Source organism: Xiphias gladius, chromosome 18, assembly GCF_016859285.1.
Source record: "Xiphias gladius isolate SHS-SW01 ecotype Sanya breed wild chromosome 18, ASM1685928v1, whole genome shotgun sequence".
In the NCBI taxonomy this organism is placed as follows: domain Eukaryota; kingdom Metazoa; phylum Chordata; class Actinopteri; order Istiophoriformes; family Xiphiidae; genus Xiphias; species Xiphias gladius.
In genome coordinates, this window is record NC_053417.1 from 19936008 (window position 1) to 19961069 (window position 25062).

Genomic DNA, 25062 nt, shown 5'->3' on the forward strand with positions numbered 1-25062 from the left:
TAGGCTGTGAACAGTAATGTAGTTTGTGCAATATGAATGACTGTTTCACTATTATTAGTGCTGCCTTAATGTTGACTTTAAATTGTTAATGGCCTGCAAGGCAGTAACAAAAAATGTGGACAGAGACAAACAGAGACACACAGAGGGAGGGAGGGAGAGAGATACCTTCACTGCAGCAGAATATGACTGCTCTCTCCCTTCTCAAAATAATCTTCCCACTGATTACAGATTTCATTTCCAATCCTGTAAACACCAGTGATCCAATGGAAATTCTGATTCTCATCTAGCCTCACAGCGCAGCCAGTAATCTGAAATCACCTGAGGCACTAAATCTGACCTCGTTTGCATCTGCACTGCACTCTCTCTTCTCTCTAACCTGCTACACCCTTACATCTACACGTGACTGGCTGCTGCAGGATTTTCTGTTTGACTGCCTATCGTATTAATCCCAGTAATTCCTGTAGAGAAAGGAAAATCTGAAAATTTGTATTAGTCGAACTGACCTACTTGCAGGACTCAGATGAGTATGTAAACGCGTAAAACTAGTTTAATGGGTTACAGACGTGCGTGACATCATGTCTCATGCATGGTGGCTAGATTATCTCTCATATTCCAGGAAAGATGACAGCCCAAGCAGGAAGATAGCAAGGATGAACAGTTCAACTCTCACTTTGAGGCACAATATGCTTCATTTAGAAGCAACAGCAGTTTGAAATGGTGCTAACTTTGACAGTGACAGTGACATAAGGAACCCCATCTTTCTATTAGCAAACCTCTTTATAAACAACCACATTACTGTACATGCCTAACTTAGTGAATTAATAAAAAATATCAAAATACTTTTTCACTTTTACAGATGAACTCAAAAATTGCAAACATTTTCACTCAGTTAGATAGAATACCCACTGAGCCAACACACTGAAATTAGTTGATTAGTTGAGTGACAGAAAATTAAACAGAAACAATTTTGATGATTGATTAAACATTTGAGTAACTTTTCAGGCAAAATGTCAAATGATGCCAATTTTCAGCTACTCAACTGTGAGGATTTGTTGTTTGTATTCGTGTTATGTGACATTTGAACAGAATTTCTTTGGGTTTTGGACTGTTGGTCTGACAAAAAAAAGAAATCTGAACATTTCTGAACTTTTATGGTAAAAGAGTTAAAAAAAAAAAAAAAAAAAGCATGTAATCATGTTGCTCTAACCACTGGGAGGGCTCTTCGATAATCTTATAACCAAGGTTCACATAGGTGGTTATAACTCTAGATAAGAGTGTTGGGTGAATGACTCTTCATTCTTTCCCCGCCACCTCCCTTCCCTCAAAAAAAAAAAAAAAAAAAAAATCACACCATCAATCAGCAGGAGGCTGTATTTGATTAGAAAGTCATTACATGAGGCAGGATTATCCCAATCAGAAACCAGTGGAATCCCATCATTATAATCTTGGTGCATGGTGGATATCGAAGGGACTCCAATCAATCCAATCTAAGAGGCCTGTCCTTCAAACAGAAAGTAGAGCCCTTAGCCAAAACCCACTGACCCAGGGTCTTTAATCTCAGCTCCCCAAGCGTGGGTTTGGCTACTTTTAGGGGAGGGTAAACTGGGGACGCACGCGACCAAGCCTGTAATCTCACAGTGAGCTGCCTACCCAATTTATAATTCATCTTTAGCTTGCCATATGTTGCAGTTTTTTTTTTTACATTAGACATGTGAGCATGGATTATTAATCTCTTGTAAAGCTAATCAAAAGAAGGTCTTTAGTCATTAGCATGCGGGCTGGACTAGATTTCCTCACAAATTTTGCTTGCAGATGACTATGGCAAACATTATGAAACAACATAAGTAAGAGTCAGTAATTTAAGAGATTTAACCCTCTACAGATGATTCCGGATGATTGCATACAGTAAGGGCTGAGGTTAGCCCCCCTGCTGGGCTGGTGTTTATACTTTTGGCTGCCATGTGGAGATCAAAGTACATAATCACTGTGATCAAAAGCATCATGTGACTGAGGAGCTGATAAAATGAGACAAGCCACCTCAGACCTAATTTCTTTTTTTTCCTCAGTCGTCAGAATTATTTCATTACTTCCCCATACATTGCTCACACCATAACAGAGGATCTCACTATTCGAGTCATATGACTAAAACATAGAAACTTCAAAAGTGTGAATAAAGACGCCTGCGTTGGTGCATGAATGCAGACTAATTTAAGGAAGGAGCACATTGCTATGGATGCATATTTGGTAGAGCCTGTATCAAAAAAATGGTTTCTCTGGTAATGAGGTGGATTTTACACACAGGGTGGTAAACTCAATCGGCTATCTGTAGGTTTATCTTTCTGCAAAACAAACATTGCTACAACAGCGTGTTCTTTGACAGGAAAGTCTTATATTTAACAAAGATTGCTTTTGTGTTGGTGTTCAAGGCATGTTGGATCCGTTGTCCTCTAATCTGACCAAAGAAACAGCCTTCAAAGGCAAAGTCCACTGATTAGAAGGTGAGGCAAATCAGGACTCAACGGTTAATCATAGCTTTCTGCTATGTGATCTCTGTTCAGTAATAGAGGGGAAATGCTAAACACTGGGTTCTGAAGGCTACAGCCCTGATGCTAATGGTCAACACCTTACATGGTATAAAGCAGAGAGAATATAGGTCACAGACTTCACTCTGGTTTTCCCAGCTCAGAATCCTCCTGCGTATGTTCCTCTAATCCGGTGAGTCAAGAGCACATGGGAGATGGGCTTTGGGTCTCTGACAGGTAACAAGCAGGTCAATAATGCTGGTCTCAGAGGCGCTGTGGAGCTGAGGTAGACCATATCTAAAATTCTATTTTCAGTTCCTGTTCTGCTGGTAGAGAACAGTGTTTGTGTGGCATGAAGCTAGAACAGTGGAGAGGAGAATAAAACCAATAGGTACATTCAAGTTAACACACACACACACACACAGACACACACACACACACACACACACACACACAGACACACACACACACACACAGACACACACACACACACACACACACACACACACACACACACACACACACACAGTGCTCAGGGCTGGATTTGAGTTAGAGGCCAGGAGTATTCAATCAATACTAGTGATTCCTTTTGAAGGTCCTGCCTTAGGACCAAAACCCAATTAGAACAATCTGGATTTGGGTCTGATTCTTCTATCTCTGCTGTAGCTATATTCATCTCAGTGTTAAAGTTTCCATTTAACTCCCTGTGGTCCCATAGCCTTGCTCTACTGGGAAAGTAAAGCTTGCTGTAAAAAGAGCAGGAGGAGAGGCAGATAGGAATGGAGAAATGGAAACATGATAAGACAGAGAGGAGTCAAACAACTTCTTTGTCGGTGAGCCAGATCGAGAAATGCTGCACTTTTCAGTCATGCGATCACATGCAGATGGGATAGTGAGGAAATTAGCCCTATACTTTGGCCGACCATAGTATTTTCTATAGGCTGATATAGGCCCTCAAGAAAATATATAAAAATTAAATAAAAGACATGTGCATATAAAAACCTAGAGACAAGGACTAACAAGATTTGGAGAAGAGTAACACCAGAATTCTAGAGAGTGAGAGTGAAAAGCAAAAAAAATTGGAACCAACAAGTCTCATCCTGTGTTTTTTGGCACATCCATAGAAAAAAAAAAAAAACTTACAATTGAGTCTCACAGGACAGAATTTAAAAAAAAAAAAAAAAAAAAAGGGTAACATGGCTGCCCTTATTCAAACACTGATTTGGTTCCATAATGCTGACACGATAATCTCACTAGATAATGCCAGACAGGGGACAATCGGACGTGCCCTCTGTACTAGATGACACACCCTCGAGATGCAAAAATGTGATATGAGAAGGGTCCAAAAGTCTTGTCAATTACAGAGTGGGCTGATTTTTAGCTGAGATTTTCAGTCTCTTCAGCGGCATTCTTTAACTATGACAAAGACAGCCTTTGATGAATGCTGAACAATACAACGCTGTGTCATTAGATCGGTTTAGTTACTCATAAAGATGGTCAGAGTGCTGGCGTTGACCCTGGATGCCAAAGCAGTGTTTCAGCAACACTGAAGGCTCAGGGTCACTTTTAAGGGTAGTCATTGTAGGCGACTGCGGAGGAAGAGAGGTGGAACAGAGAGAAAGAAAGAAAAAAAAACCACACTGAATGGTTTCTCCTGCCTCGTGAATCGCAGCTCACGTGGAGTCACAGTTTGTGATGATAAACAGAGACATGCTGTTTTTCTCCCCCTTTCCAACTGTCTCTCAATCGCCATTCACAGGCCACTGCGCAGACAGCGATGTTGAAGGGACAAATAGCTTCGAGGTGTGTGTTGATTCCATATTTAGCTGTCCATAATCAACTGTTCATAATACAGATCTCGTGTGGCATGAGGTTAAAGGGCATCTGGCAAACCAGTGGCTTCCTGCAACACATATGTATGACCTTGCACTGCAGGCTGACCCAGTATTCTACGCTAAAAATTTGTGCGTCAACAGGCTAAATAACATGGTGCTGCCCATCTCACGTGGCAGTGTAGACTTGTTTTAGTTAACTAAATTTAAGGCAAGCACTGTTGCTAACACTTGCTACAATGTGTAACAGAGAAGCTAATTATTTACCTCAGACTTTACTCTTCAGTGGGGGTGGGATGGAAAAGGAAAAGACAGATTCTCTTTCCTCCCACAATAAACCCAAAGACATTATGTTAAACCCTCCACTGGTTTGAATTCTCCCCTTCTTGTTCCTCCGACAGTTTCTGACCAGATCAGCAACTAAATTTGGATTTTTCAGGCAGGGATTTTCTGCACACAAGTAGGCAAAATTATGTGGAATAATTCTGAAAAAAGTGGAGAAGAAACAGTCATATATAACCGTTAGATGTATGCGTGGCGTTACATGTGCCAAACAGAAGGAGACAGAAGGGGAGGGGGAAAAAAAGAAGGTGAGAAATGCGAATGAAGGAGGCAGTGATATTAGCTGTTGCCTGGCACAGAGCCACATTGATTCACTGCATATCGAAGAGCCGTTGGGCTATTATTCCCACACAGGCCAGGACAATTTCAGACTCAACACACACACACACACACACACACACACACACACACACACACACACACACACACACACACACACACACACACACACACACACACACACACACACACACACACACCTAATTTCCAATTTTCCTGGTGTGCCCTGCAGTCAGCCATACTGCAGCACCTGGCACTCTAGCAATGTTGAGGCTTGCTCTCCCTTCTGAGATAAAGGAGGAAGAGGCAAGTGTTCAAAGCCTTGTCGGGGCTCCAACAACACTGCATGCAACTCTTGTTTTCAACACATACAGGCGATGCGCTGCATGCCACAGGCAAGGAACACTCTACAGAGAATAATAGAAAACAAAGGTTAGAGAAAAATACCCACATGTGAGTGTACGAGACACATATTTCCTTGAAAATAAAATTATTTAGCCTCAAGTAGACTGGCTGAATGTTGTATTCTCATCATGAGACCTGAAGAACATGAACCTCCTAAAAACAACCACAAAACTGTGCCAGATTGCGGATCTCCTGAGTCGCAGGGCAGGACAGAGAGAACGCCAGAGGGGATGGAGCCATTGGGAGAAGGTAGACACATGCAATTAAAGCACACACATGTACGCACAGACACACACACTGGTCTCTGCATGAGCGATGTACTAATCAGACTCGCGAGGCCCTTTAAATGCCTCACTGAAGAAGTTGTCCTCAATTATAAGAAATATCAGAGTAGCCTAATTGGGCTGCAGGAGCTCATTGATACAAAATCTCTACATACATAAATTCGCCCTGCTTACATCAGGCTGTAATCATTAAGCGTTAGTTTGTAATTTCATCAGATCTGGCAGGGGAAAATCAAATTCCATATTTTATTCCAACTTCACAAAGGCCACCAATCTGAAGTCAGCATTAGAGATTCTGTGTGAAGTTAGTCTTTGGTCTGATGAGACCTCATGTTCAAACATGCTGCTGATCTATATTCATTTCACGTCTACAAAGATAGCAGCTCCAAGGAAAACATATCGCCCTCATAAGGGTGAAACACCTGCAAAAGGAGGACAACCAAGCCATCCACTGCCATTATAGTGTCTATATCCGCACGAAAGGCTCAATACTGTGGGTGTTCATGGACTGGCTCCTGTGATATTATGCCCCTGGCAGTTAGCTTAAGAACCTGGATCTGAGAACAGTTTATTTAGACTTCAGTGTGTATGATATATAATGATGAAGGAGGCTTTTACATGATACAGAATAGGTAGTGTAAGAAGAAAAGGTTTATTTTCATGCCACTCATGAGGGAAATACAAGATAAGTCTAAAAACAAACCATGCTCCACAATCAACATTTACAGAAAAAGCAGATTTCGGTAAGGTTAAGTGTGTTTTTGAGAAGGTTTGTCTTGACTTTGACTACTGTTTTTGTTTCTCTCTTCCATGCCACAATGAAAAATTGCCTCTTCTGTCCTGTGCTACGTGACAAATGAACAACAAAGTTTTAAACACTACTCTTGTCGTCAGTATTTAAACTTAGCAGTCCATTAATCAGACGGAAGAATCTGTTTTTCCCTGGCTGTTTACTGGCTCTAGTGTTCAGCTGCTAAATCTGCTACAGAATAAAAGGGAAAAGCCAGTGTCTCAAAGGAGTCTGGGTTCTTTATCATTGTTCATATCACTGCAATGTTCCCTACCAGCTCCAGTTCTGGGCATTCACAACCTCAGTCATTTGCATTGCAAAGGCAGCCTTATCTGTGTCTGCCTGTAGTCACCCTGTCGGTTCCCCTTTCTGCCTGACACTCTGGGTCTGGATGAGATCTCCCAGGTCCACGTGCCCGCACCCCAGGGGAACAGCCGTCGTTATGGTTACTATGCCAATTACAGTGACAGAGCGAGAGGCGGCCGGTAAAGGCAGGGCAAAGGGGTGCAACTACACAGATGGCTGTTTCAGAGCTCAGCCTAGCACAGCTTGCTCTCCTCCCTCTTTCTCTGGCAACAGTCCTGACTCAGACCCCATGCCTCTCCAATTTGAGATTCATTTGCTCAAAGAGCATGCTGGTCTGAGGTTGATTTGAAGTATTTTTGTCTTTGCTCTTTGCTATCTGGCCAAGCCTACATCACAGTAAACAAGTCTCTATTTAGTGTATATTTCACTCTATTTCCCAAAGGACACTGCTCCCTGTGGAACCTTTACGTATGACTTCCACAGTTGAACAGCCTCTCGTTGTTACTGACATAAATGACAGAGGAGGGGAGCAGCTGAGGTCGCAGCTGGGGCAAGGCACACATATAAACACACGCGCATACACTCGTGAACTCAAATACACAGACACACACACACACAAACAAACACACACACACACACACACACACACACACACACACACACACACACACACACACAGACACACAGACACACACACAGACACACACAGACACACACACACACACACACACACACACACACACACACACACACACGTGATTACATTTTCTTCCAAAGTCCAAGTTCAGATTTGCAGGAAGAAAAGGGGAAGGTGAAGTAGAGATTAAATCTATTTGTTTGTGCATTTGTTCACGGACAGGGGCGAAGGGTTTAACCTTACCAATAACCATTTATTAGATAAATGCTGTATATTACACCCCGGTGCGTTTCCCCTCATCATCCTAGAGTCATCCATTAGTGCCGAGACATGCCTAATCAATCAGGGTGAAGAACTGACAGGGTGGGGGAGGAAATGCAGAAACTTGATTTGCCCTCTCCCTGAGGTTTTCAATCTAAGGCGCCTCATGTGTTGCCACTTGAAACTATTGATCATTCCTGACATACTGTGTCAAATTTTCCATCACTTCAGCCATGAACAAGGATAAAGATATCTCCCAACTCTTCCATGCGCTGTCCCTAACTCCCCTCTCCTATCTCTCCACTCACCCTCCCAAACCCAGACGATGGTCTCTAGGGCAGGTCCTGCCCTTGCTCCCAGCCAGACAGACACTAATGACCTCCCCTCCCCATTTGCAGTAATTGAAACCTTTATGTGAAAGTGTGAGTGCATATTCTCTCTACCAGTGAGGTAAAATCTTGGGTCTGGATGGCAAGCCTTCCATATGAGACCATGTCAGTCTGTAAAGAATGAGGGGTGGGCTCAGTCGCCTCACTACCACTGTGCACATAATAGATCATATCTGTGTGATATGAAGTAGCACACAAATATGTACTGAAAGTACTAAAGGTTAAATAGAAAACAGTATCTGCATACAGCACACACATGATTGTCTTTGGTTTGCATTTACAATAAGTTCTTTCATTCCATGCTCAATACAATCAGTGCTACAATACCTAAATCTCTCTCTACCAATGTTGGTACAGTATTCAAGGAAAAATGGCAGAAGATGAAAGATAAGCCAAAACACAATGACCTAAAGTGAATGCTGCACAAATGGCGGAAAACAGCCAGCTGCTCTTTCATGAGATACATATTTATTAAGCTACATTTGTATGGTGATTCTATTTTTATGCAGCACTTTAAACTCATTTGACCAGCTGATAGAGGAACCCCTATTCTTCTCCCATCTAAAAGAGAACGAGCTGGTTCCCACAGGAAACCCTTGCATAGCTCAGTGCCCCTCCCAAAATCCCCCTCTCCCTTTATCTGCTATCCCCACCTCTCAAGGACCCCTGAGAGACTGGTACACATCCAATTAAAACCCCTTCTCTCTTTGCTCTCTCTGAGCCCAAACTCTAATGTTGTTATTGCTGTACAGCCAGCCCCCTGCCTGACTGTATAACTCTCGTCTTCTTATCTCCCCTCCCTTTTACCCCTCTTGTATTCCCAGTTCCTCCCTCCCTCTCCCCTGTTCTACCATGCCTGAGGGTTTCAAAGCGTGGACTCCATGAGTACATTGCAAAAGGGAGACCCAGGCCCACTAGCCTATTTACAATAAGAGCCTCGGGAAGGAGGAGGAGGAGGATGGTGGTGGCGGGGAGTGGGTATGGAGTGCGGAGAGAATGTAGACATACTGCTGTTCTCTGATTGCACTGTGGTGTTGAAGTTAAAAAGGACCCCCAGGGCAAAGGGACAACCTTTTGAAATTGGGTTTGCTAATGTTTGAATAGATGGCCTATTAAAACGAGGAGATGCTTTTCAGAATCTGCCCTCTGGTTTAATTAATTTAGGTGAGATGGGAGCCTCTCCTCTGCCAGTCAGGGGATAATTGAGATGAGTGGACTATGTAGAATTTCAGAGGAACCAGAGGTGGATGTGCTAGAATATACTCCTGTAGAAAAAGAACACTACATGTATCTCACCACTGATCTCTTCATCTACTCAACAAACCAGAACATGCCCTGGAACAAACCAGAGAGAATAAACTGCACAACAAAACTCCTCTTTAGTGGGAGGATATGGGTGGGACAAGTCATCCTATTTGGATATTTGTGGATGTGTGTGTATATCAAGGGTTACGGGGTCAGGGGCACCTACCATCTGTCCACTTATAGCTACCACAAGTTCATTCCTGCCTATCATATATGCTAATATATTTCAATCCCATCCCTTATCTTCTGTATCTCTAGGGATATTCCCCTCAATTCAAGGTGCTTAAAAAAATACCCCAAGGGGCAAAACTCAGTATAGCCTATGTGTTAAAACCTTCGAAAGTAAAGTGTCCCTCAATCTGTGGAAATGTGTTGATTTCAAGAGGTCACTAAAAGGACATCAACGTTTGTGTGTTTCTTATTGCTTAATATGTGTGTTAAGATAAAAGACCCCATAGATTGCTGGTGGAAATTGCAAATCTGAAATATTTCCAATGCATACTGAATGTTTGGAAAATTTGCTGAAGACCAAGCTATTTTTACTTTTTTCCGCACATATTTTAAACAACCACAGACTTGGAAAAATAAAAACTACTGATGGACAGCTTTTGAGGCAAAACAATAAAAAAAAAAAAAAGAAGGTTTCAAGCTAGGTGACTAAGTCTATTGAATGTTGATTCCTTTCTCTGTTGCTGTTGCAATGCCTTAGAACATTGTGAAAGGCAATGCAGCATAACAAGTGTTGATGTTAACACAGCAGGAATGGCAAGGATATTCCTCTCATAAAGAAAACATCTTTATCGTTGAGACATTCCCTGTCCGTTGTTAAACAGAGGTGGCGGTGGAGACTAGCCTGATGTATGTAATGTGGTCATTTCCTCGGATCCACTAAAAGATATCCGGACTGACAAGGAGCCATATTTCATATACTTCCCCATGTGCGATAAAAACCCAGACTCCACACAAGTAAACAGGATGCAGAACGGGGGCCAGGGGGGGTGAGTTCTGACTGATTTCAATAGACGGAAGAAGAAGGAAGAAAGATTTGATGCAGTAGAGAACTTTGCCTTTACTCTGTAAGAACCCTTATGGTTAGGGTAAAACCTTAGCATTAATTTATATCAAAACACAAAGCCATAAGCACGCAATAGAGGCCTTCAACATGTTTCATATGAGAGTGTCAATCTGTAACAGAGAAGATAAGGAAGGTTTATGGACAATCTGGTACAGCCCACAGACTTAATCTAAAGACTCTATTAAAGGAATTATACAGGCGGGGTTCAAAACAAACACAGTCACTAACTGATACTCTACCCACCTGCCTAGCTGATTCATCGGTTTATGTAAGAAACCAGAGTCTCAATAGAAATAAATATGTCCCTACCTTGAACTGGTTAAGCTTACCTTAACTAAATTGAATAGTAGTTCATACGCCTGCAGCTAACTGGAGGATGATTTCAAAGGCTAAATGGAATATCTATCTCAGACATGATGTAACATGGTATCCTGAGTTACAAAAAGCGTATACAGCCAGATAGTATTACTGTGGAGCAAACTTACCTAACACATAGGCTAATGTGTTTTTTTCTAATACAGGCTATGGCCCTAAAAGCCCACAAATAATCCTAATCAATGTAATACAAAAATAACATAATAACATAATAGACATAGCCCAAATAGCCATTTTGGGATGATAAAAGTGAAATAAAGGGTACGCTTAGGTTTAATCAGTTGGCAAAAGTAAAACATGGGAAGCCATAAGTGGCCACTGTGTTTCTTGCACACCCAATGTCAACTCACGTCCGTGCACACAAGCTTCTTTGTTGATAGACTTATGATAGTTTATAGTTGTTTTGCAGTGTAGGAGAATGGAAACTGGAGACTGGCCTATTGCCAGCGTGAACCATGTTGTACTGTCAGAGGAATACAGTCATTTCTATGACCTCATCTCCTGCTTTTAGCCTGGACTCCTGCCTGATCCAGCCCTAGTCTTCAGTAATTGGATTACACTGCTAGAATCATGACCCGGCTGGGCTGCAATACCGCTTCTCTACATGCACTTTTGACTTCTGTGAATCTTTGACAGAAGTCTTTATATAGAGCATTTCAAAATGCATACATTTAACTATGTATAATGAGCGTAACTGTAGGCTTTAAAATATGGGGGATCAAGTACAGATAATACTCAAAATAAAGTCACCCACGTCATTGCTGTTAGGCTGTATTTGGGTTAAATTTTATGGACACACTTTATTTTGATTACCAAATAACTTCATCCATACTTACTGTTGCCAGAAGGCACTGTCTCAGAGTGTGACCTGATGACGCACACAAAATTAGATAATATTCCCAAGAACAGTCACAACGCTATGTTCTTCTATCAGTAGGCAACAACAACTTCTGACGACTTGAGGATAAAATTGATGTAGTTTCCTTAAGGGACCTTAGTCATGTAAACACTTAACAGCCAATAAATTCCTACATACCAAGAGTACTGAATATATGTTCCTTCTACACCACCCCCTGCCTATGCAGGACTTAACAAAGGCATGATTCTTTTCATTTAAACACACTGCACAAACACTCCACTCTTTAAACATGACTCCCGAAAACATTTCAAGTAGGCCAAACAATTCACTAACTGAGACCAGGAACACTTACACAGCCATCCACTAATGCTCCAGAGTAAATGTGGCCTCTAAAAGAGCTGTGAACGGGTGCTGATGGTATTTTGTTTTTCAGAGTTAAGGGCAAAAGCTCTTAAAATCATTATAGATTAGCAGTGGGCCACTATTCCAAATACTAGGCGGAATTATTCTTTCATTACTTTCTTCACGTCCTTCTGTGACGCATAAGGCTGCATTAGCCTGCGTGGGTGGATCTTGTGGATTGACCAGTCTGTCTGGACACTATCATTTACAGTGGAAAATATTTGCAAAAATGATTGTGTGGGTGGTCTTAACAATAATTTCCACATCTATATTGAGGTGGAGATTCATATTGGAGATTGGCAGGCACTCGGAACAGACTGTTACGCTTGGCAGCCACTGGAGTAGGCTACTAAGCCAGGTGAGGGAGAACAAGGCAGTTTCCGCAGAGCACCTGAAAGCTGTAGCATATGTGCAATATTACCCCAAAATACAGCTACCTGTCCCTGGCTATGGAGTCCGATCAGTGTGACTGGGCCTGGCAGACTCCCAGACCTCTGTAAGCCCTGTGCATAGCGGCTGGGATTCATCCTCTTAGGGCCAGAGGGTAGGGGATTTGGGACTTTATTTAGTGCCATTTAGAAAAGATTACCCCTTAACTGCAGCCTTGCCATCCGGCAAAAGACATTATGGATAAAAGGGCCGATCAGAATACCCCAAACAGTGCTAAAAGGTTTAGCAAATGCTAGGTCACAAATAGAGGCAAAAACGTGTCACAGGCAATGATTGAGTAAGGTGTTGAATGAGCTATTACTAAGGACTGGGAGTTTTTGATAAGCTACAAAAATGGCTAAACTACGTGAGAAAATAGAAAGAAGGAAAGATTATGAGATGAAACGTGGCCCAGTGTGGCAATCCAATAATATGAGCCTGACTTTATTTTTGACACCTCATATAACCGACCAGATGGGTTTTGTGTCCTCCTTGTATTTTTTACTGATGTCCAATCAGCATCCAACCCATTTAACACCACAGAAAGGGCTTAGAGTCACACCAGATATCTTTGTTTAAGTACATTGGGATTTATCCTTTAGTGATCTGCCATTTCAAAAGGGACAAAAGTGACCAATCCTTTCAAATGTAACCACAATGGGATGCCTCTCACAGTCTCTCCTTTGTCATACACTGTGTTCTGTTGGCATTTAACCCTCTCTTCATCTGTGACATCCAAGACCTGTTAACCCCAGTGGACTCAAACTCACAAAGGGCCAGCGAGCCGAGCACAGAGAACCCAGGTTTTACTGAGCTTAACAATATTTAGGGTTCTGATTGTCTGGTTGAATTCCACAACACAGTACACAGCTGCCGCTACACTGATAGGAGAGTTGCAGGGGAGGAACAGGGTCTGTGGGTGACTGAAAGAGTTTAGTGTGGTCTCTGACACTCGTCGTGATGCAGCAAAGACCAAAGGAGCTCCAGGCCTTTGTCAAAGTGCCATTGTCTAAGTTTCTGTAAAAGAGAGGAACAGTATCAAATACAAATAAATAAAAAGTCAGGACTGTGAGATGCTCTATAGGTCTGTTGTCTTGGGATAGAAGACGATGTATTTGTTGCCAATTTTTTCGATCTCATTGCATTCACACAGATGTAAGAAAGGTCGAAGGGCTCAACATTGAGCTCAGCAGAGACACAAAAACCTCTCTAGTTCTTCACACAGGCACTGAACTTCATTAACTCTTGGAGGTGTGACACATGATGTCACCTGTGAGTAGCTTAACTTAAGAATATCAATAAAAGCTGAGGGAACACCACCTCACGCTCATACACTGCTACAGTGTAGTATAATGTCATTAGCTAATTTTACCTTGTGACTGAAACTATTGTCTGTAATCTATATGATAACTGGGTAAAAGTCCACACGGCTTAATGATATCTTCATTAGCAGCCAGGCATGAAAGGGTGCCTTTATCAGAGCATTGTTTGAGGGTGAGCAGCTTATTATGTAGAAATCAGCTGTTGATTTAAAGATAAAATATACTGTGTGAAGTCAAATTTTCTTAGGGAAAAGCTGCATTATCATTAAAGTAGTAGTTTTACAGTCTAGGTCTCCAAAAGGTATCACAGGGGCAATTGGCCAAGTGACTCATATTCACTATAATGTACCAGCAGATGGATCTCTTTGTCCGGCTAGTGCACTGATACACTACTGCACTACTTTCAGCAATTTACCATGTGTATATGTGCTATTACCGCTAGCTGTGTGCATGCACAGAAAGCAGCACCTGCTGAGGAAGCAGCACGGCTGTTCCAATTCAGGCACAGAGCTGAGAGGTTACTAAGCAACAGCAGTGCACAGAATTCCTCCATCTTCCTGCCTCCAGAGTAGTGTGTACTTGGGGGTGTGTTTGAGGGTGAATATCAGTGTCCCTCCAAGGGCAGGTGAGAAGGTGAGGATTTGCTAAATCTGTCTAAGTCCTTGAAAAAAAAAAAAAAGAGACATCCAAACATTGCTAGCAATAGTGTAAAGAGTAGCCATGTACTTACTTCAAGATGGCATTTGTACCTGACCAAACAAATAACTCTCTCATGTGCTTTAACAACAGCTGCAGACAAAGTCACATTGGTCAGTTTTACCTGCCAACTCAAAAACGCCACAAAAATCAGAGCAAGGGTGTGACGCTGATTAATGTGACAGTTGTCTTCTCACAGTATCTTGAATTATAAGTTTGGATTTCGAGTGGAAACCGACCACTGAGATTTGCTTTAATTTCAGCCCCTGTTGCGACAGTGGCTTATCTTGTTTTTGCTCCCAATTACTGACTGTTCTCCCATAGACAATAAAGAGGAAGTGGAGAGGGATGTCAGAAGAATGTGTTTGTATTTCTGTTGTGATAGCATCACTTCTGCCCTTCATACAGAGGCTGAGCTGGTGGATTGGTAGAAGGATAAAGGAACTTAGCAATGGTCTGTCAAACGTTAACATCGGATCAGTGATCTACAACCAGCATAACCCGAGCCCAAGGCAAAAGAAGAAAACCTCTGCCAAACCTCTGAGCAAACAATTGAGTTTATTACCCACACAGATGGATGTTTGTGCCCCTTTGTGACACAGAAAGAAAGATCAGACACAATTCAAGAGTCCTCAAAGACTCACAATGGGAGATTCTTTTTTAAAACAAGCATGTTTTGAAAAACCATGAAAAATCTCCAGAAAATGTCCAGGCTTTTTTTAAAACTCGCTTTTTGTTTGCTGCCATGGTTACTCTTCTAAACTGTTTCCAGTCCGTTTCTTCTATTCAGAGGTTTTTGCTGTCATTCTTCTGTGGCAGAGCTATTTGCCAAAGAAATGCATGGGAATCTGAGCGGAGTTGTTCAGACAGCCCCGAGACCTCCTCCTTTCTGCAATAGCAACCACTAGAGAGAGGGGCACTGGAAGACAGACAGAGAAAAGAGGGGGAAGCAGAAAGCTGAAAACATCTGTCTGTGTCTCTCCCCTGAAAAGCACAAAAACCCGATGGAGTGATGAGCAGATTTCTGGGGTTTACCATGAAGTCAGTTTTGTCAGCTATTGGTTGCCTGGCCTAGTGGAAGGACACAGGGATATCACAGCATATCTCAAAGGAGGAAGTGAGCAATCATGAACAAGCTGATGTCAAAGCAGGAATTTTGAGCACATAAGGAGTGAGAGACAGCCGTTGGCGGGACCGTCGGCCTAACTCTGAAGCAATAATTCTCTCCATCTAAATCACAAGACACTGACAAACTGCTGTTTAAGCAAAAGTAATTGGACATGGTGAGATAAAACAGTAGGGGAAAGGTCCGGTCACTGTTCAGAAAAACAGACACATCCTTTATGTGACTCTCGCTCAGCTTGAACCATCGCTCTCAACATTCTTTCCATTCCCAAAGGGTCATAACTCGTCTGGTTTCCTCTGCAAGTTGTTCATCCCTCTCTCTTCTGAGCGGGAAGGTTCAAAATTCAAACCTACTCCCGCCCCTTTCGACTAAACTAGTAATTCTTGTTTACACAGGAGGCCCTATCTGAGCTGAAAGAAACTTTAACAAGATATTTAATACCCATTAAACACACACAAGTGCTGGTTTTAAAAGTGAGCTCACCCTGTAAATGTCATTTTAAAAAGTCAAAATATGCCTGAAGAACAGAATTAGACAAAAAAACAAACACAGGGCAAATATGAATGACTCAGATCGCTTTTCATGTCCCATACCAAAGATGCACAGCAAAGTACTGCAGATCACTGCCTGTCATAACGGTCATATCTGTACATTTGGCAGATCTACCCCTGATTAAGACATTACAGAAGTGGGGGTGGAGAGACACCAGGCCTAGACTAGCTGTGAGTCAGGCAGGAATGTCCTGAAGAAGGGGCTGCAAGAGCTGCATTAATAAATAAAATGTGGCAGTGTTATGTGGGGAAACTCTTGGGTAAAGACGGGGTGGGCTGGGATGGGGTGAGGTGGGGCAGCAGCCTACAGAGGAAGCATCCTTTCCTCATCTTGCAGTTTTGACCTTGTAAGATGAGAGGCAGAGGGCCGTTTTATGGCTGATGCCTAACAAATGTCACAGCAAACCAAGTCCCTATCTAGGACATTGTAGTGATGAGAGCATACCAACACAATAAAAATGACAAGGTCAATGAAAACTCATTATTTACTTTTACAAATACGTATACGCCCTAAAATGAATATACGGTTTATTGTTTCAGGGTGGATACGTGGGGCCTAAAAATCCTAGATGATATTGTAGTTTCCTAGGCATATTCTGCGATTTCTTCTTCCCAGCCCTACCTCTTTCAGCTGGTCGAGCTCCTGCCTCACGGCTTCGTACTCCATCTCCAGGTCGTCGTACTGCTGTTTGAGCTGCTGCTTCTCCTCCAGCACCGCCAGCCCGTACTCCGCCGCCTGGATCTTCTCGTTCGTTGTCTCACCCAGCTCCCGGGAGAGACGCTCGATCTCGGCCCGCATCCACTCCGGCCCGGCCTGCAGCAACAGCATAGCGTCGGCGTATCCCTGCTCCTCCACGGACATGGTCGGTCTCGGCGACGGTCAACCAACGCGCGCCAGCTGATCTGTGACAAGAGGGGAGGTGGGGCGTCTTCAAGCGGCGTAACCTTGAAGGAGAGGCGGTTGCTCAAATTCTCCTGTATTTAAATTGCATGATTGTTACACTCGCGTTTCTCGTTGCCGGTCTTGGGTCTTTGGTCATGTAGATGACTGATCAATTATCTCCGACGGGGGGAGCGCGCCGTTGTCTCTGTTAGTGCTCCATCGCTGGGCTCCTGCGTTCCCTTCACCTCTCCCCCGGCTTGTCGGAGCGATAGCGCCAGAGCAGGAGAACCCACTGCCGAGCCGAGAGACAGGACATGCAACTTCTGGTTCTTGCTTCCAAAATAAAACGCCTGTCGGCGAAACTGTGCGTCAGACCATGCGTGAGTGCAGGTTTATTTAGTCGTATTTACGTATGGAGATTGGAACAAAACATGCTGCTGAGAGAATATGTAGAGTGTGAGAAGGCATTTTCCCAAAATATCAAAACGTATGTCTTTTATGTTGACGGCAAAATTCGCTTCTCTTCCGGTAGTCTCGCACTGTGGACACCGGCCTGTTTGAAACAGCCCAACGGTCCGTTTGCTGAAACGAGATGCACCTACGCAACCAGCCGGGGCAGCGCCTACAGGGCGGCGGTGCTTTCGGGGAAATGTAGTACTTGCGGTACGGGCGGTCGAAAGACGACGGCTCACTGACGCCGCGAAACGAACTCATTTCCCATCAGGCTTTGTTTATTTGCTTATGTGGAGCGCGGAAATCTCCGTCCGAGCCGTTTGTTGTCATAGAAATGGAGCGAATAGACAGGTCGGCGGCTGCTCCGAAAGCAGCTGCCACATGCGTATCTGCCGCCACCTGTCGGAAACATGAACGAATTAATCTTTTCAGGTAAACGCACTGCGTGTAGTCGCGCACAGTATATCCTACCGGTATTCGCGCATTTTGCTCGCTCTCTTGGTCGCTAGTAGCGTCGCCTTTTCCAGAAGACGGAGGCCTTACGGCACAACCTGATTTAAGCGTATATCCAATATATCTATAAAATGAATATGAGCATAAATATCAACAGAATTACGTGTTTCTTTTCAACAAAGTGTTCTGGAAAACGTTACATTAAATGTTACAAGTCTTCATCTGTATGAACAGATGTAATAATATAAAAGATTATGAACGTATAAAATATGATGAACTGTTAAAGATTAAACTCACTACCACTTTTACTTTTGATACTTTAAGGCCACTTTGTTGATAACAGGCCTACTTCGCTACTTTTACTCAAATAAGATTTTGAATGCAGGAAGTATTTTTACGAGGTTCCTTTGCTACTTTTGCATCAGTAAACGCATGCAGAAATTCCTGGCTACGCCTGTGGCACAGGGCCGGTTTCCTGATTGTTGTCCGTCTGAAGCATGCCCTGGGTAAGTGAGCTTTACGACTGGGGACTTGAGGCTGAAAGATAACTATTGTTTTTATGGTTGCAAATAAGAGTGTGCTCACCTTACAGATTAAATCTAAAAGCATCACATGCCTGTTTGAGGAGATCACAAGACACGTTTCACGGAGGGACCCTTGTGTTGTCCTTGGTGACTTGGACTTGGAATTTTCTTTCTGCCTGTGATCACATTTTACTGATGTAGTTGCAAAATTTCATTAAATCAGCAATACAAAAATGAAAAAATGATTAAGGCTGCTGTAAATACCTCACTTTCCTGTTTTTTTCAAACAGAATTGCATACGCATCAAAACCTCCTTAGAACTAGAGTTGGATGTTAACGTTTGACGTGATTTCTGTACTCTTTATTTGTTTTATGAAATGTCGCTGTGTTTTCTGTTGTTTTAATTTGTTTTTCTATTTCACACTGTACCTTAACTCTTGTTCAAAATCATATGCCAGCATCCTGTGGTTGGCTCCTGTCTCTGCACTCCTCTGTATTTGTCACAGTAAGACTGGGGAAAATGCCTCAAAATCACATGCTTGTGATTTATTCTGGGCCTTATCTCATCCCACATACACTACATGTCATGCATTTAGCTTAGTAGTTTTGTGTTGATAGAAAGGTTTGCCCCTGTGCCTCTGTTACTCTTATCATGTTGCTGATTGTTTTTTTTTTTTCTCTTCACAGCCCAACTAAGCTTCACAGTTGATAGTTTTAGTTGATACTAAAACTATCAACTACAAATACTACAAATACTCAACTACAATATGTAGTGTGTTTTAATAATTTGCTGGATTTGTACAAAACAATCAAAGACCTTCAGAGATGTGAGTATTAAATATATTAATCAGAGTTTGTAAGCGGCAAAATAAAAATCTTGCCTAATTTAATAATAATAATTAGAAAATTATTCAAACAACCATAAATTAAAAGTATTAAGCAGGATATTAAGAAAATAAACTATATGAAGTAAGGATAAACACCCAAGATTCCACTAATTTAGGCAGTATTAATAAAAGCAGAAATCCAAAATCCTGTCTATATAATGATAACAACTGACAGAAAACCTCTCTGAATTTATTTATATCCATATCTAAATTCAGAATATGCTGATTGTGTGAGCAGAACAATCTATGCCTTTACCTTTTTCAGTACCTGTTTTTAATGTATAAAAAGGTGTACATCATTGTTTTGGGATTATTGACTTTTAAGTCACTCCAAACGCTGTACATCATAAACTGATCTCTCCTTGGTAACCTAAGACTAACCAGCTTTAGCAAGGTGCAAGGTAAGCCAATCAAATTTTATCTACTTGCTATGCCACTGAGGTCCCACTAGCAGCAGGGCAGGAGAGTTTTAGTTTGTTGATTAAAGAAATTCTCTGAACCCAGTCATGACAAAAATGTCGAATCTATTTGTACTTATTCACAACAACAGGCATAGAATGCATAGAATCAATCAAATTCATAGCTGACATGGTGAGAATCAGTTCAGGTGAATAGTTGGGCAGAGGTTAGCTGGTGACAATATATGCATTAACAAACAATATATTGTAGATCGTTGTATCTCATAAGTCCAGCAGAAGGCAATGGTGACGTGACCAAAGTATGACTTTTTGTTGAGGAGTGGGTGCTCTACTTTATACCTGGACAGTAATAAGATTACTAGTCTAATCCAGGAGGAGTCAGGAATAGCACTACACTCCCCCCAGAGCAGAAGGAGGAACCTGTCCATGGAGGTAATTAGAAAGGACACAATCCCTGCAACTTTTCAACACATTCTAGAGGTTAACTTATTTCCATACTTGATCTGTCATCCTGGTGAAATAGATCACTTTCCACAAAGGACCGCACAGGATCCTGTGGATAGTTGTATTGACCCACCCGGCTACACGGGGATAATCTGAGATGAATCAAATCAAGCGAGGCCACAGGATTGACTTTCCACAGAGCTAGAGAGGGAAAGACAACGTCAGAGCTGTGGAGGTTGATGTCAGAAATGTTAGCAACTGCAGCCATGAGCCATTTGTGTTCTGAGGTGGTGGTCACAAGCATCTCGTCTCACTTAATACAGGTAAATCTGTTTTTTGTTTTAAATTAATTTAATTTAATTTAATTTAGTTGTCTTTATTGTGGGATAAGTTGTATTTGTTCTCTTACTAGCTAATTCAAAGTTGATTACTTTGCACGTTGGGAGAGTGATCATGAATTTTGTACTGTGATGAGGTACTGAGGTAAAAACTATCAGCTAAGAATAGCAGACACTCAATCCCTTAAAATGGATTATGTCTGCTTTGCATTTGCCTGAATATGATCTATGATGTTGGTCTTGGATGAAGTTGTGTATTTGTAAGTGGTTCTCTCTAACATGTCTTGTAGAAAACATATTTTCTACATTAAAAATATTACGCAGAGGACTGTTTTTTTTATGAAAGGTTTTCTTTCAGATTCGGAAACTGGTTATGCGGTACTGTGTTTCAGGCTTAAAGCAAATCCATCGGCAACACTTGTTTACAGAAAGCATATGACAGAGTATATGATATGGTATAATAAGGTAGATATATGTTTGTCCAGGCTCTGCTATGACTCTGGATGTCAGTCTGAGTGATTGTTCATATGGCACTCCATGCAAAGACAAGAGGTGGAGCTCTGATGGAATACAGTAAGTAAGACTGGTAAAGACAGATCGGTAAAATGTATCAGTTAATGACTAAAGGTCAATTAGGTGGTCCGCTACAACCATGTATTTACATGTTTTTATTTCACAAAAATAGTGTTAAAATGCACTTCAATTGTGCCAGAAGAGTAGCTATTTTTACAGTAATGCCGTGATGACAGACTTGCAATGCCAGACATGGATTAGACACATCCAAGTGACCGCTCACCACTGATGGTCTTAGTTATTTAGGTGTTACAGAACAACCTACAGTTGATTGAGTTTTTGTGCTGCGCTACAGTTTCTGAGTATTGAGAAGCAACTCATCTAATAGCTTCAATTTACATTTTGAGAATAAATTAAATACAATTAACGTCATCAATTATATTACTTACAGTTTTAGATTAAATTCTATTGGTGTAATATCAAATTTTTCTTTGCCCCCCTCATAATAACAGTCAGAGCTCCCAGGGCGAAGTACACAATATTAGGAGAAGCTATACGTTATGTCATCCCTGGACATATGCAATGCTCAATCGGCTGTGGAGGTCAAGACTGCAAGTATGACAACCCGAGTTATTGGAGTGATGACCAACAGGCTATAAAAGGCCTCTACTCCTCCTGGTACACCTGCCTTTTTTACTTAAGTAGTTGGGATAGTACAATAAAACACAACAGTTTTCTCAAGTATCTTTCAGTCAAATGTTTTTCCATTTTTTTCTGAAGGCATGTTAGTTGGACAAAAAAATGCTACATATGCAAATACTATGCACGATACATCCCACTAACATTCTTGTCTATTATTTTAGGGTTACTGATCGTCTTCTGGCTATGTCCAGACCCTCAACAGAAATCATTGAGAAATATAATGTTATTGATCAATTCAGAAGGTATACACAACTTTGTTTCACGGAATCTCAGCAGCTTTCTGAATATGAACACCATCTTTGGAGATGAGAATAATTAAATGTCCATGTCTCCCTTTTTGTATGTGTGTGTGTGCTTATGTCAAGGAATGGTATTAAAACAGTGATCAACCTACAGATACCTGGTGAACATGCCAACTGTGGAAACCCTCTGGAGCCAGAGAGTGGCTTCTCATACCGCCCAGAGGTCTTCATGGAAAACAACAGTAAGTGCTTTATGCAATCATTCTTCATAAATCTGTAGTGTTAGACAAGTGTAACTGAAATCATCTTACTGTTACAGTTTATTTCTACAATTTTGGCTGGAGTGACTATGGAGTGGCCAATCTCACCACTGTGCTGGACATGGTGAAGGTCATGTCCTTCGCACTGCAGGAGGGAAGGATAGCAGTTCACTGTCACGCTGGTCTCGGCAGAACAGGTACATTGAGAAGGAATGGTGTTTTATTTGCTTTTGACTATTCAGGACAGTCTGATATTTCAGTTGCACGATCTGAAATGCAACAAAGACTTTCTCTGTTCCTACCTCCAGGTGTGTTGTTAGCATGTTTCTTGGCCTATGCTACAAGGATGACTGCCAACCAGGCCATTTCATACGTACGTGCTAAACGCCCCGGTTCCATCCAGACCCGAGGTCAGCTGCGTTGTGTCAGACAGTTTGTCCTGTTCCTTGCCCCTTTGAGGAGTGTGTTTTCCTGTGCTGAGCCTCGATCCAACCCGGTCACGCTGTCCCAGTACCTGAACCGCCAGAGACACATGCTGCATGGCTATGAGAGGAGGGAGCTAAGGCACCTACCGAAAATTGTCCAGCTAGTGTCAAGACTGCTGTTGGACATTGCAGAGAATCAACAGGTGATCCTGGAGGACATTCTCGAGGCCCCTGATATACATGACATAGAGATGACTCAAAGTTTCATTGAGAGCATGGGTCCCGAATTGTATGCAAATGTGCCCCGCTTACCAGGTACACCCACCTTACCCAGACATTTCAACGAGCCACCCATCTTCTACCACCGCAAAAGTCTGAGCTACAGTGAGTCTGACTTGAGAAGATGGGGATCACAGCTCAGTCTCCTCACAAAACCTCTTGGATCCCTGTCCGAGAGTAATGTTAAAATGTCCATTTCCTGTTCCGAGGCCAGTCTCCCTGAATGGAATAGTGACAAGTCTGACGTCTCACACGGCTCAACAGGCTCACTGTGGCAAATCAAGAATGTTGAAAATCAAAAAAATGTATCCATTCTGTTGAAGAAAGCGAAGCCGAAAACCATACAACGTAGTGAGTCCGTTGGGAACAATGAACCTACCAAAAAGGTTAGCATGTTGTCCAGATGGAAGGAAGAGCAGAGGGAAGAGTTAGCAATAAAAGGGAAGAAGTTTCAAGAGAAAGAGGAGGAGTCAGAGGTGCCATTCATCACCCTGCAGTCAGAGTTGTCCCTGGATGCCAGGAGGTTATTAGCGGCACAGGCTCTGGCAGTGGACCTTTTTCTTGATGGGGAAGAAGAGCACAAGAGCAAAGTCTTAGCCTGGCAGGTATCTGACCCATACCACTACACCACTGGTATTGTAGGAAAGGAGACCATGCAAGTAGAAATGCATCAAAAGTTATGCAATGCTTGAATCTGTCCATCACAAAGACTAAAGTTATGCTAAAATGTCAGTTACATCAGCTGTTAGGTGTTCATGACAAAATACTCTTCACAACCACAACAAAGGCTTTATTGCATACATCCAAGTCCAGAAGGTGCAATCCACCCCTGACATGATATTATGAGTTTATAATTACCTTTCTTAATCACAAGTGAAGAACAACAACCCACCCCCTAACCCACATACAGATCCATACAGTGACTTGTACATGACATACAAATCTAAATTATTAAATGAAATTGTGATCTACCTTTGTTGGTAGAATTAAAAAAGACCCCCATGTCCATAATGATTTCTAACATGCTATAATGACATGAAAACTCAACACATAGCAGCTATAACAGACCAATGTGTCTGAATAAGTTGCCTCAGTCACATACAGGAAAACAGGGTCTAAAATGACTGCCCAAATGTGTGCAGGCAGAGCTGAACCAAGGCGGTGCGTGGGAAAGGCTGTATATGGAGCAGGATCCCTTCATACTCACTGGGCTCATGTGGTCATGGATGGAGCAGCTTAAAGAGCCAGTCATCTCCATTGAGGATGCCAAAGCCCTGAACCCCGACAACACTGATGCTCGTACTGTCCTCAACACGCTTGACCAGGTCAGAGGTTACTCGGTGCTGATTCAAATTTGAAACAACAGCAATGCCACAATGAATTGTCTGGGCAATAAACTTTTAATTTTTTTTAGCTTTACTGTCCTTGTCAACTCTTCCCAGGCTCCCAGAGAAACATTAACATGCTTACTAGATTGTATGGCTCATATGCTGACGATACCAGAAGAGGTTGAAAATGCATTCCTGAATCGTACTATCAAGGCTTTCACCTGGGTAAGGAAAACAATACATATAATTATTTGCACTTTATCTCAACAATTAAATTAATTTCCTCATCACTGGTTTTGTTTCGACAACTTAAGAATCTTGTTTGCCTTTGAACAGATGTCGATTAACTCAGAGGATGGGAGCAAAGTTTACAAGTCCATGACTCCAGTCCTAAGGTGTGTTCTTCAGGACATAAGACGTATGATCATCGAAGCAAATGAGAGGGCTATGTCTCCCTTCTCTTTAACATAGGAACTCCGTGTCATGTATACATGGTGCACTGAATTAACCTCCATGTAAAGGCATGAAAGAGAAAATGATGCTTTTGTGCCTTCTGACAAAATTATTTAATATGTATTAACTACTTTGTCAATTTGGCTAAATATAAACGTTTCTGCTATGTAGTTTCTTGCCACTATTACATGACTAACTTGCCTCAGTATTATTTAAGCTCAATAGTGAGTGGAGGCAACATACTGACAAACAGGTGACAAGAATATTTTTTG

The 25062-nt window shown here is 42.1% G+C and overlaps 2 protein-coding genes across 5 annotated transcripts in view; one reads left to right on the forward strand and one right to left on the reverse strand.

The window, feature by feature from the left end:
- The window catches only part of LOC120803653 (protein bicaudal D homolog 2-like), a 44429-nt gene extending 26817 nt beyond the window's left edge, over positions 1-17612 (reverse strand). For 2 of the 3 annotated variants that reach the window (XR_005709358.1, XM_040152356.1), the window contains exon 1: positions 16810-17612. Coding sequence is in view for 2 of the 3 variants with exons in the window: in XM_040152356.1 (XP_040008290.1) it covers positions 16810-17049 (240 nt within the window). In the remaining variant the exon portion in view is untranslated. The remainder of the gene's footprint in view (positions 1-16809) is intronic. The other variant, XM_040152357.1, reaches the window with a different exon arrangement.
- Positions 17613-19444: 1832 nt separating this feature from the next.
- On the forward strand, positions 19445-24834 carry ptpdc1b (protein tyrosine phosphatase domain containing 1b). Of its 2 annotated transcripts, XM_040152882.1 has the most exons (11): positions 19445-20238; positions 20346-20573; positions 21074-21161; positions 21614-21779; positions 21965-22045; positions 22169-22287; positions 22365-22502; positions 22614-23614; positions 24152-24334; positions 24452-24562; positions 24674-24834. In XM_040152882.1, exons 3-11 carry the CDS (start codon positions 21116-21118, stop codon positions 24806-24808), a joined length of 1980 nt encoding a protein of 659 aa, XP_040008816.1. In that variant the 5' UTR covers positions 19445-20238; positions 20346-20573; positions 21074-21115; the 3' UTR covers positions 24809-24834. The 2 variants fall into 2 exon arrangements, with proteins under 2 accessions (XP_040008816.1, XP_040008815.1); XM_040152881.1 differs by having other exon boundaries at positions 19445-20573.
- Positions 24835-25062: the final 228 nt, after the last annotated feature.

Excerpts from the sequence above, each read along its gene's own strand:
- ptpdc1b (XM_040152881.1), top strand. The coding sequence starts at position 21,116 with ATGGCACTCCATGCAAAGACAAGAGGTGGAGCTCTGATGGAATACA. Across the intron at positions 22,288-22,364 it reads GGTCTTCATGGAAAACAACA|TTTATTTCTACAATTTTGGC; the intron begins GTAAGTGCTTTA and ends TTACTGTTACAG. Across the intron at positions 23,615-24,151 it reads GCAAAGTCTTAGCCTGGCAG|GCAGAGCTGAACCAAGGCGG; the intron begins GTATCTGACCCA and ends AAATGTGTGCAG.